This window comes from Manacus vitellinus, unplaced genomic scaffold (assembly GCF_001715985.3).
Source record: "Manacus vitellinus isolate BGI_N305 unplaced genomic scaffold, ASM171598v3 scaffold_21_pilon, whole genome shotgun sequence".
Lineage (NCBI taxonomy): Eukaryota > Metazoa > Chordata > Aves > Passeriformes > Pipridae > Manacus > Manacus vitellinus.
The window spans coordinates 1,530,186-1,541,602 of record NW_021939546.1 but is presented as its reverse complement, the minus strand read 5'-3'; the positions used below and the strand labels follow the sequence as shown (position 1 = coordinate 1,541,602).

General features: G+C 40.4%; 1 protein-coding gene across 4 annotated transcripts in view; it reads left to right on the top strand.

The window, feature by feature from the left end:
* ZNF326 (zinc finger protein 326) overlaps positions 1–11,417 on the top strand; it is a 28,705-nt gene continuing 17,288 nt past the window's right edge. For 2 of the 4 annotated variants that reach the window (XR_001920599.2, XM_018072136.3), the window contains exons 1-4: positions 1,932–1,960; positions 2,456–2,530; positions 8,152–8,278; positions 10,327–10,732. Coding sequence is in view for 3 of the 4 variants with exons in the window: in XM_018072136.3 (XP_017927625.1) it covers positions 1,945–1,960; positions 2,456–2,530; positions 8,152–8,278; positions 10,327–10,732 (624 nt within the window). In the remaining variant the exon portion in view is untranslated. Of the gene's footprint in view, positions 924–1,920; positions 1,961–2,455; positions 2,531–8,151; positions 8,279–10,326; positions 10,733–11,417 lie in introns of those variants that run through there. The other 2 variants (XM_018072137.2, XM_018072138.2) reach the window with 2 other exon arrangements.

The following is an 11,417-nucleotide window of genomic DNA, read 5'->3' as shown; positions in this document are numbered from 1 at the left end:
CTTTCCTGCAATGGGATTTTTATTACTTTTTGGATGGGGAGAAACTGTAATTTTTTGATGCTGTCCTGCCAACCACCCAAGACTCAAGGAAGCCCTATTTCCCGGGCAAAATCAAACCTCAGGAGATAGCGGCTTTGCCTACTCATGCAGCCTGAAAGTTCACCCACAGCCTGTCCTCACAGTCATATTCCCAGGTTTTCTGTACCAGATCTGCTCATTGCCATATAATTTTTTTCCCTCTCTCTTTTTGTTTCCTTTTGTCAGGGTTTTATAAAACATTAAGAAACAATAGGGAATGAAATACTTCTCCGCATGTGATCTTCACATAGGTCATTGGGGTTTTTTTGCATGATCATATATCTGGGCAAAGTCGTTTTCTTCTTCAAATCTTTGTCTGCATAGAGGAATAAAGTGTTACCTTACGACTAACCTAAAATGAAAGTCTATGTTTAATGTTAGCCTGTTTCTTTCAGTGCAGCCTGTTACAGACACCAGAATACTTTATCTCAGGAGTGGTGGATCATAGAATCATGGAATCATTGAATGTTAAGGGATTGAAAGTGTAGGAAATAAATAGGATGTTTTATTACAAGCAGGGGTTTCCATGGCTGCCTCGTGCTGGGGCACTTGGGAGCCATTTTGTTTAAAGGACTGGGGAACTATTTTGTGGTCAGGGACCAGTGGACTGCTTGTGATTCTGCTTGAAGTTGCTTATTGCTGCTGCCTACTTGCTGCTACATACAGTTCTGCTTGGGGTTGCCTATTGCACTGCTTATAGTTCTGCCTGCTTACTGCTACTTATTGTTACTTATTGTTCTGTTTGCTTTACAGTTCGAAGGTGAGCAGGGAAGAATGTAAGGTGGTGAGACCAGCCTGGGCTCACTGCCAGGGAACCATGCGGCCCGCGGCAGGGACACAACCTGGTAGGTGGATGAAGACAACCAATGGGCTGCACCAGAAAGCGAAGATTGCCTTTTAAGAAAGAAAAGAGCGAGGCCTAGCATGGGAGGAGTGAGGGAGTGGTTCTGCAAATCGAAGGGTCTTAAAGGGCTCGTCCCTCCCAGTCAGGTGTGCTCGAACCTGGTCATGAGTTCGGTGCAGCCAGCGCGCTGTTAATAAAGTTCTTTGTTTCACTTTATTTGGCCGTCTTCTAAATTTTAATTAGAGATACTTCTCACAAAAGGGACCTTAAAGATCATCCTGTCCCAGCTCCCCCTGCCATAGTCATGGACATCTCCCACTAGACAAGGTTGCTCAAGGCCTTACATGTTCTGGCCTTGAGCACTGCCAGGGATGGGACATCCACCATGTCCATAGGCAACTTGTTCCAGTGCCTCACCACCCTCACAGTAAAGACTTTCTTCTTTAAACTGATATTGTTATGTTCATTGAAGGAGAAGCATCACAGGAGAGTCATTGCTTAAATAAACGGTTTATTTTGTAAAGCCACTTGGTTTGCACAACACCGCAGCAGCGCACACTGGGAGCTGGCAGGGCACCTCACGCCTGAGGCTGTGCAGCTGCAGGGATGCCACTGAGGGCTCACTCCCGCCAGGCACTGCCTGACCTCAAGGGAGCGTTTTTTACAGCGGCCACTTCAACAGGGCCCGCGGGCATGTGTGTGGGAGGCTGAAGGTGTGGATGTTCTGCCACTCCTCGTCCTGCAGCGGCCTCAAGCGAGACAGAGCCCTTCGCCAGAACACAAAATGGCGGCTGCCAGGGCTCAAAATGGCCGCCGCGCAGCCTCCCTCGTGACCCGGCTGGTCCAGGAGCCGCGCGCAGCGCTGTGCGCGGCCGTTCCGGGCCCCTGCTCACGTGACGCATAGCCGGACCAATCGGCGCACGCCGTGGCCGTGCGTGCGCCGCGCCGAGCCCGCCTCGCCGCGTTGTGGTGGAAGGCGCCATTGGAGGCGGGGAGCAGCGCTCGCCGCCGTCGCCGCCGCCATGGACTACGGGGAAGGTGAGGGCGCGCCACCGCTGCAAGGGCAGGGCCTGGCCGCCGCCGCTGCGCCGCTGCGGGGCCCGGCCGCGCTCAAAATGGCAGCGGCCGCTTTGTTACGCGCAGGACGGAGCTCCCCTCACCCCACTCCTCGTCCTCTTCCGCGCCGCGCACTGCCGGGCTGGGGGAAGCTGCGGGGCGGCCGGCGGCGGGAAGGGCTGCGCGGGAGGAGGGCCTCCGGGGAGGGGCGGCGGGCGGCGGGGGGCGCGGGGCGGGGGCGGTGCCCGCGGGGCGAGGCGCCCTGGGGCGCGGGGAGAGCGGGGGCGAGGGGGCGGTGGCGGCGGGCGGGGGGGCGCGGGCAGAGCCGGGGGAGCTTGGGGTGAGCTCTGTGAGGGGGTCGTGTCAGGAGCCTGGAGATCCGACAGGAGAGAGAGCTGCCTCTTGTTGCGGCTCCCTGTCTCTCCCCTCCAGCTCTTGCTAAGCACTAAGTCATTCTCACTGACCCATCCTCTCCAGCTGAAGACAGAGATTGGAGATTCCCAGATACCCCCATGCATTGTGGTGTGAACATGCCCAGTGGGTCAGTCTCAGGTATGAGCTATAAATACGTCTAACCTGTAAAAAGAGTTGGGGCTGAACAGTCAGTGTTGACAAAAACGAAAAACAAACGGGTTGTTAGAAGTGCATAACATGGTTTAAGTGCACATGTTGTTTTCTGGAGGAGTTATAACTGTCTGGGAGTGAGACTCGATTTTCATCTTGGGCATGTCAACATGAACTCCTGCACGTTCCAAATCAAAATTGTGAGATCAAGGAATGGGGATGGGGGTGGGGGTGGGGAAATACAGACTTTTCTTATGATGATGTCTTTTTTGCATAACTATTTTCTTACAAAGTACTGTATTTGATTCTTACTACTTCTGTTGAAAAGAAAGGATATTCCCCTTCTTTTATATAAACATGGAAAAAATCCCAGAACCTGTAACTACTTGAGTTTTATTTATTTACTTTTTTTCATAAAATTTACCTTAACTAACAGTTTGGGAAGGAATATAGGAAGCATATAAAGTAAATGTGAAACACCAAAAGTTAGCTCTTGTTTTTGCACTGTCAAAAGTACCAAACAGATAAAACAAATAGGAATGCACTTATTTTTCTAAGATGATTAAGTTTGTGAGTTTAGTAAGACTCAAGAAATGATTTGACATCTCTTGCTAGCATGCAATCAGGTACTAAAAGGATGTTAATATAAAACCTTTACTGTAAACTGTACCCAAGCTTCATTTACAGATGCTGGCAAATAAGCGCTTGCTGTTGGATCTCTTGGTGCTCTTGCTGGCTGTTGGATGGAAATAACACATCGGATTACAGATGCATCTTTGATTGCAGTATAATCATTTTTGTGATACATTTCTTGAGTCTTAACTTTTTTTTCCCCCAGTGATATTATTTTGCATTTATCTTTCATTATAGTAAAATAAATGAATTAAATCTATGGCCCTGTTTTTTAATTTTCTATATTGATTCTTAATTGAATGTCCTTCTGATTTTTATTATAAAAAGTTATTATTAAGTGGCAGCTTAAATGTCTTATTGGAATATTCACTGTAACCGTTAATCAGAACCTGCTTTTCTGAGATCTAATGACAGTAGTATTAAAGTGAATCCAGGCTCATCCTATGGAAAGTAACTAATCAAATGTGTGTTGTACAGTTAGCATGTTCCTTTTATGTACCTCTGTAATATGAGTTTTCATTATGATAATTAAGCTATTATTTGTATTTATTAAAAAATTTTAATTATGATGTATGTGGTTTGAGACTTTTACAATGACTGTTTATGCACTGTGTGTACATGAGCAAGGCATGCAAAAAGAGTCTTACCCCAGTTCTGCACAGGGAGCTGAAGGCTGTTTTGTGGGGGTCCAGTAGATGGCAACATAGGATGGATGTTGGGAATTCTCATCTTTGTCCAGTTTTCTTTTGAGCTTTTGGCAAGGTTCCTACTGTTGGAAACTTTTAGCCAGTGAGAAGCACTTTTAGTTGGATGTCTGATGACTTCTGTAATTTCACTGTTGTCCCTTGCTGACGACTCTGAGACAGGGTTGACATGCTCTGCAGTATAAATTCTGTAAATATTATTAACAGAAATATTAACTATTCATGTTAATATTTTAGTTATTGCAACTACTGTCCTTCTAATCTAGAAGGGGAAATGGCCTAGTGAGAAGGTTGTGATCCTAATATAGACATAGTGTTATGAAAATGTAATGTGCCTGGAAAAAATACTGCTTCCTATTGCACAGTGGATCCTTAAGGTTGTTGCAGTCATTTTGGATTATGAATTTAAAATATAGTGAAATTTAGCTTCTTAAATTTATTATTTACTGCTGAAAGATCTTTCTCCTTTCTCATTTTCCTAGCCTTTTCATATACTTCACATGGAGAACACTGTTGAAAATGATATCTTCTCTTTTTACTGTAAATATGATTTCAATTTTCTCTGATCTTAACCTTTTTTTTAAATAGAGTCGTTGTGCCAAGAGATTCTGAGTGTTATCTACTATGTCTTTAACTTCTTACTTCTTTTTATAAGGAAATTTTGATTTTTCTTTATTGGCTATTGAGATTTATTTCACAGCTATTTTAAATGATTTCTCTACCAGATATGGCTTCTTTTTTTTTTTTCTTAATTAATCTGAAGGAATACTTGTACATTAATATCTTAATTTGTAAATTAAACTTGTCTTTTAGTGTCCCATTCTTTTTTTTTTTTAGAGGTAATATTTTTTTCACCTTTGACATAACTCTTCTCTCTTGTCTGTATCAGTAGACTTTTAAGTATGATATAGAAACTAAAAACTAGATAGTTCTTCTTGCAAGTTCTATTTCTGTACTTCAGTTCAACACTTCATTCATCTGCACTGTATTTATACAAGAGGCTGCAGATACCAAAACCCAATTTAGTCCTTTAATAAATTCTTTGTTTAAGATACTTTGACAGTGCCTTCATCAGTTCAGAGATTCACTCTATTTTTAAACTTTAGAAGCAAATATGGACCACTGTTTTTTCATATTTTTTATTCATAGATACACAGATATAACATTTCTTCAACAATTTCTTTTATAAACAGTTACTATTTAAAATAAAATGAACTTTTTTCTTTAGTGCTTAAACACATGTTCTCTTAGCATGTGAAGCAATTTCACATTTAGTCTGAATAATTTGCATGGACAGGGAACTTTTGCATATCTCTACTGGTGGTGACTGATTATTATTAAGTTACTATATTCAAAAATTAAAGTCCTTTTAATTTTGGTTCATCTAAGTGAATATTTACTGTCGTCTTGTATGTTTTCTCCCTTTTTAGGGTAAAGCTTATCTGGAGAACAGACTTTCAAAGTAAAGAAAAGTTTAATACCTGAAGAAATACTGTGCTTGTTAATTTGAATGCAGTATCTTTGTCAGGCTCTGGACATGAAGTATAAAATCTAGAAATCTTTGGTGAAGTTTGCAGATGACAGGATGGCTGAACCAGGAGGCCTCTGGTTGGAATAATAGGTTAACTGCTCAGCAGTGTGGAATAGTGCATGAAGTAGTCAGAAGGAGATCACAAGGTCACCTTCATTACATCAGATCAAAGATGTGTCTGTCCCACCTCACCAATATCCCGTATGTCACTGTGTTTGGGGGTGTGGAACAAGTGGTGCAAGTACTCTTTTAGGATGTTTATATGCCTTCACTGGTTTGCAGCTTGGCGACTTTCTGAGCTAGAGACATAGTGTTTGTGTTTGACATACTTTGAATTTCTTGTCAGCTGATTTATCCAATTTCTGTGTTAAATCTATATAAATTTTTAGTAACTTCTTGTTACTCAGTTCCAGTACTTGTATCTATGTTTTGTGAAAAAGGATCTAATTAACTCTTTAGCTTGTTACTTGTAAGTTTCATTTGCTACCTCCAGTTTCTTATAGTAAATCATTCAAGTGATTATTTCTCTTCACGTTTGTACTTTTGTATCCCTGTTAACCATTTTCAAATATGAATATATTATAATGTAGGTAAATGCAGTGCACTGAGTCTGGAAAGGATGAGAAAGTTGTTCGCTGTTAGGGAGGAGGTGGTGATGTCCTAAAGGCAGTGATTTGAGGATTTAGGGACTGGCATAGCTCTACAGCAAGACTGCTGCTGTTATATAACATGGACTGTGGACAAGTAAGGAGAGTGTTGAGCTAATGTGGATGTCAGAAGTGACTGTGGAATGGATTTAAGTATTTGCTTTGATGCTAAACATTTTAGACTAAAAATTTATTTCAAAACTATGCTTCGAACCATTTTTTGGAAGAGTTCTTTGCCTGTGAATGGTTTTGTGTTTTTCCAATACAGAACTTCTGACATATGGACAACACTGGTCCCTACTTTACTACACTGTAGTAGAATTGCATTGCGATGGGAGGGATCTTGACAGAATGTTGTGTTCTTCCTTGTTGGATGATTAGAATCACCTCTGCAACTCAGCCTCATTGGTTTTGTGTCCTCTTAGGGCCTGCTGATAATAGGGAGCAGGTGAAGCTGAGATAAATTATTGGGTGCTTTCAGGTCAGGTATATCAGTTTTCAGAATGTCAGTGATTAGTTATACTGTATTAAAAATACTAACAGCCTGAATCTGAGATTGACCGCGGGATCATCTAAACTTAATTTCTGGGAATCTGAGTTTGTTTTGTTGACTACCTTCCTCTTTTTGCTGGCCTGCATCTTTATGTATATGGTCTTGAGGGTATTGTACTGGATTAGGTGGCAGATCATTCAGTCATGCCAGAGAGGAACATAAGTTGCTTTTATTAGAAGCCTCAGCCATTTCTTTTTGCAGTTCAAGTTGATGATGTGTTGTGCTACATGATTACTATTTTGAAAAGCTTTTTTTGTGCTTTGATTTTTTAATCTTTATTGTACGTTCAGCATATAAAAAGGTGCAGTGTGACTTCCATGTTTAAAGTTGGGTTTTTTCCAGAAGTATCATCTTTTAATTTTTTATGAAGTACCTATGATCATTAGAATAAAAAAAAATCAACAGGAGGTCTTTATTTGTTGGAGTCTTTATTCAGGTATGCTAATAATATCTGTGTAAAACTGATACAGTCAGCTCAATACCATGTGCAGAATTTTTTTGATGACAGACATGAGAAAGTAAGTTAAGAGTGACATGGTGCTAATAAAAAGCAGGTACAAATGGGATATAGTTTAAATAGGTATTTTCAGCACTACAGTTACTTTCATGAAATGATATGCACACAGAATTACTGTGTTTCTTTCAATATGACAATTTCTTATGACTTCAAGTGAGCTAGTTGTCCTGGAAAAGTCAGTGTTTTACATGTGGAGAAATGTATAAAATACTCTCTCTTGTCAGAGTAAATTTATTTTTGTCTTTTCTGTGTTCATTCCATTTTCCTTCTCTGTGTTGCTTTTTGTGTGAGTCTTGACTTGCCAGGTTTTCTTTGTATTATCCAAAAGTTAGTGTTGGTTGGTACTGGGAAACAGTTTTGGCCTCTAGAATGCTAGTGAAGCACAAATTGTGTATGTTCCAGAAAGACAGCGGATCATACTTATTATGCAGATTTGTGACACTGTTTTAGTGCTTTGAATTTATGAGTTTTACTTTTACATAGGACTTCCAGTGCTGAGGAATAAGTTGGGAGAAAATTAATTTGTTTGACTGTAACCTATAATACAGAGTCTGCACTGCAGCAAGACAGCTTGTAACCTTGACCCAAGGTCTCTGTCAGTGTGAGTGAAGGTTTTCTATGGCCTTGGATAGAGAAAACAGATGCCTGTGAGTTGTGTGTATTTTTAAAGGGTCATAAGCGGTCTTAATTCTCCACAAACTTCTGTCATATTCTACATCAGGTGTCTCCATTTAATTCTCTTAATTTAACTTGTGTGGATTCTAGCTGATGGAACAATAATCCTGAGTTACTCGCTACTGGGAAAAAAATACGAACTTGATTCCAATTGTGACGTACTCAGATGATAAGAGACACATAGCTTCTCTAAACACAGTGTCAAAATTGTTTTGCAATTGGCAATTTTGTATTTTGTTTGTAAGCACCATGGCAAAGAGTAAACCTTTTACTTAAGAATTTAAACTAGATTACTTAATAAGACTCCTCACTTGCTTTCTTTATAAACATTTTTCTGCTCTTTTTTTAGACATGGACCGTGATTATGGGCATGGAGGCTATGGTGGCCCACGATCCATGGACTCTTACCTTAACCAATCCTATGGGATGGAGAGTCATGGAGGTGGAGGCGGAGGAGGTGGTGGTGGTGGTAACAGGTAAAATAATCCTTCAGTTGTCCCAAGAATTGATCAAATCCAATTTAGGTTAAAATCATTCTGTCTTCTAACTTAAGTGTTCCTGAGGCATGTTGTTACGATTTTGTACAAACACTTCCGTTCTGAGTCTTCATGTCTGATAAATACTGGCAAATACTAGACTGTAAGAGCTGGATTCTGGTAATAATCAGCATTTTTGTGGAAAAGTTTGACAGTGAAACAATGCGTCTTTGAATGAAAATAGCAAAAGTTCTGTTTTTCAGTAATGACTAGCAACTTGTAGCTGATTGGCCTGTCATACCATATTTGACATAGCGGACTAGACCTGACTGGTTTAGTGCCTTAGACTGAATCTATCAACATTCCGTTTTCAAGGAACATTTAGGGTATGTGTTCTTTGGTTTGAATGTGGAGTGCTCAAATGATCTTGGTATTGAATCTGAAAGTCATGTCCAGATTATTTCATTGGCAGGTACTGATTACACTCGAAACTGTGTGCATGTTCTGGGCTGCTTTTTAAGATGGATTGGTCTAAAACTAAAAATTCTGATGCAGTGGTCTTAAAGTTGTGTATTTCATGCTAGGATTCTATTACTGTTGCTCTTTCAGATAAAAACAGTAGGGAGCAGCTGATTTGATTTAGGTCTTAATATTGTATTCAAAGAAGCATGCTTTTCAGAGTAGTGATCCGATCTTGGAGGGGATAGAAGGAAAAGAAAACTTAGATAATACGATGGTTTTCTTGTGAGCGCCCTTGAATTTTTATCTGGCTGTAGCCAGACTACTGTATGATTCTTGTCTGTAGTCACTGTGGTGCCACTGGAAAAGGACAGTACTAAAATAGGGAGGCTGGAGAAGTATTGTGTTTTGCTTCTTGGTTCTGTTAAACATTTTAGTTAAGTATAATTTGTTCAATAATGAATGTTGAGGCTGACTGAAAATTCTGAGCAGATTCAGGAATGAGTTGTACCTACCATATAGTAATCTGCATATGATTGAGGTCCAATGACTACTTGAACACCAAAATGTCTCTTGCCATGTTATGTTACTATTGTGCATGGTCGTCTTCTAGTGTCATTTTCTGTGTAGCTTTGGGTCTCCTGAGACTAACATATTTTAAAATTAAGGCATTCAGTTTACTATAGATACAGTTAATAAGTTGAGTCTCTCCTAGTTTACATTGTATCAATCAAGGATTGTCTTTCCCAGAGCCTTCTGAATCACCCTGTTATAACCCACCAGGGACACTAATGTGTTTCCCTTCCAAGTGGTTACAAATATTGATGATTTCCAGACTGACACTGCTCCCACCCCAGGCATAACTAAAGATTTCAGCTCCTTGTTACTTTACTCTAAAATTCCAAGGACTGTTTGTGTCCACTGTGCATGCACTGGGTAGACTTCGAAAATCCTGAGTTGCTAGACTTAATGGTCTGCAAGTGAAAGCTGGATATACTGAAGACCGTGAACTCTTTTGACTGGGAGACTGAATTTTACAGGGAAGAAAATTTCCAAAACCTACAAATGTGAATGGAAGAGCACTTGTATTTTTCCTTTAAAATGAGAACTGTGGGGTACTTAAGACTCACAACTGTACCACTAAAAAAACAAAAGATTTTCTTTTTTTCTGAGTTCAGAACTTAGCTGCCTTTTAACTGCTGTTTAACTGTTAGACTGTGAGGGTTTGATTTCGAAGAAAGGAGAGTTTGACTAGCCTATGAATGTCTGCAGGTGATTATTTTTGTGAGACTAGGGCTGGGCTCTAATAATGTTTTAGTAAATACATGTTGCTGAAAATTTTAAGTAAACAAAGTTCAGGTATACTGAACTTTAGAATTGTTTGTAGCAAAAATGGCTCAGATAGCTTTCTGTCTGGTCATAGTGTCAATTGCCCAGCCCTAATCAAGATTAAACAATAACACGACTGTACGGACCAGTATAGTAATAAATTGATTTTAGTTGATAAATGTCAACTGATAACTTGTCTTTTGTAATGTGTAACATTAGTAAGCTTACTTTTTTTTCTCCTCACTGTGCAACTTTTCCAGGTTTGGACCTTATGAGTCTTACGACTCCGGGTCTTCTCTGGGTGGGCGAGATCTGTACAGATCTGGCTATGGTTATAATGAACCCGAACAAAGCCGCTTCGGAGGTAGTTATGGTGGTCGATTTGACAACTCCTACCGGAATAGCCTTGACTCTTTCGGAGGTAGAAACCAGGGCGGGTCTAGCTGGGAAGCACCTTACTCCCGTTCAAAATTGAGGCCTGGGTTTATGGAGGACAGAGGAAGAGAGAGTTACTCTTCCTACAGCAGTTTTTCTTCACCCCATATGAAGCCTGCACCTGTAGGCTCTCGGGGGAGAGGAACGCCTGCTTATCCTGAAAGTGGATTTGGAAGCAGAAACTATGATGCTTTTGGAGGACCATCAACAGGCAGAGGCCGAGGCCGAGGAGTAAGTACAGAATCTTTTCAGATTCTTTTCACTAGACACTCTTTTAAACCCTTTCAAGACCACTGCTTTAAAATGAATGCACTGTTCAGTACAGTGTGGGGGTTTTGTCCAAGCAAACTATCATGGTTGACAATGTTGTTTATCCCTTTGAAGCTGTCTTCAAGTAGAACCCAGTCGCTCTTTCTAGAAGACTAGTTGATAAGGTTTGTTAAATCTCTCCTTTTGCTTGAAAGGTGAAGATAAAAGTAGTAGGTTTGGTCTAAAAGGGATTAAAAGGACTTTCATTTTTCCTTGTAAACACTAGCATCTCTGATGCTGGTGGGGAAATTCTCGAATATTGTAAAAGTTGAATTCAAAGTCTTTTGAAGTTTTGAGTAGGTTAAAGGTGCAATGTATAAGCAAAAAATAAAACCCAGGTTGTGAATGCTAGGGTAGTTTTTGTTTTCTGTAAAGGCCAAAGTTTAGCTAATACTTTAGTGTGTTGAATACATGTTTTATTAAACATCAAGTCTTCTTTTAAACTTAACTCTTGCTCTGACTTGTATATTGGAAGGGTGATGGGGAGAAAATGGCAAAGGTGAGTGGTTAGCAGTTACAGTGATTCTTTCTCAAAATTAAAGCGTGGTTAAAGGGACATCATCAATTTGAAATCAGGTCCTTTCACAGAATTGAAATCAGTCTCCAC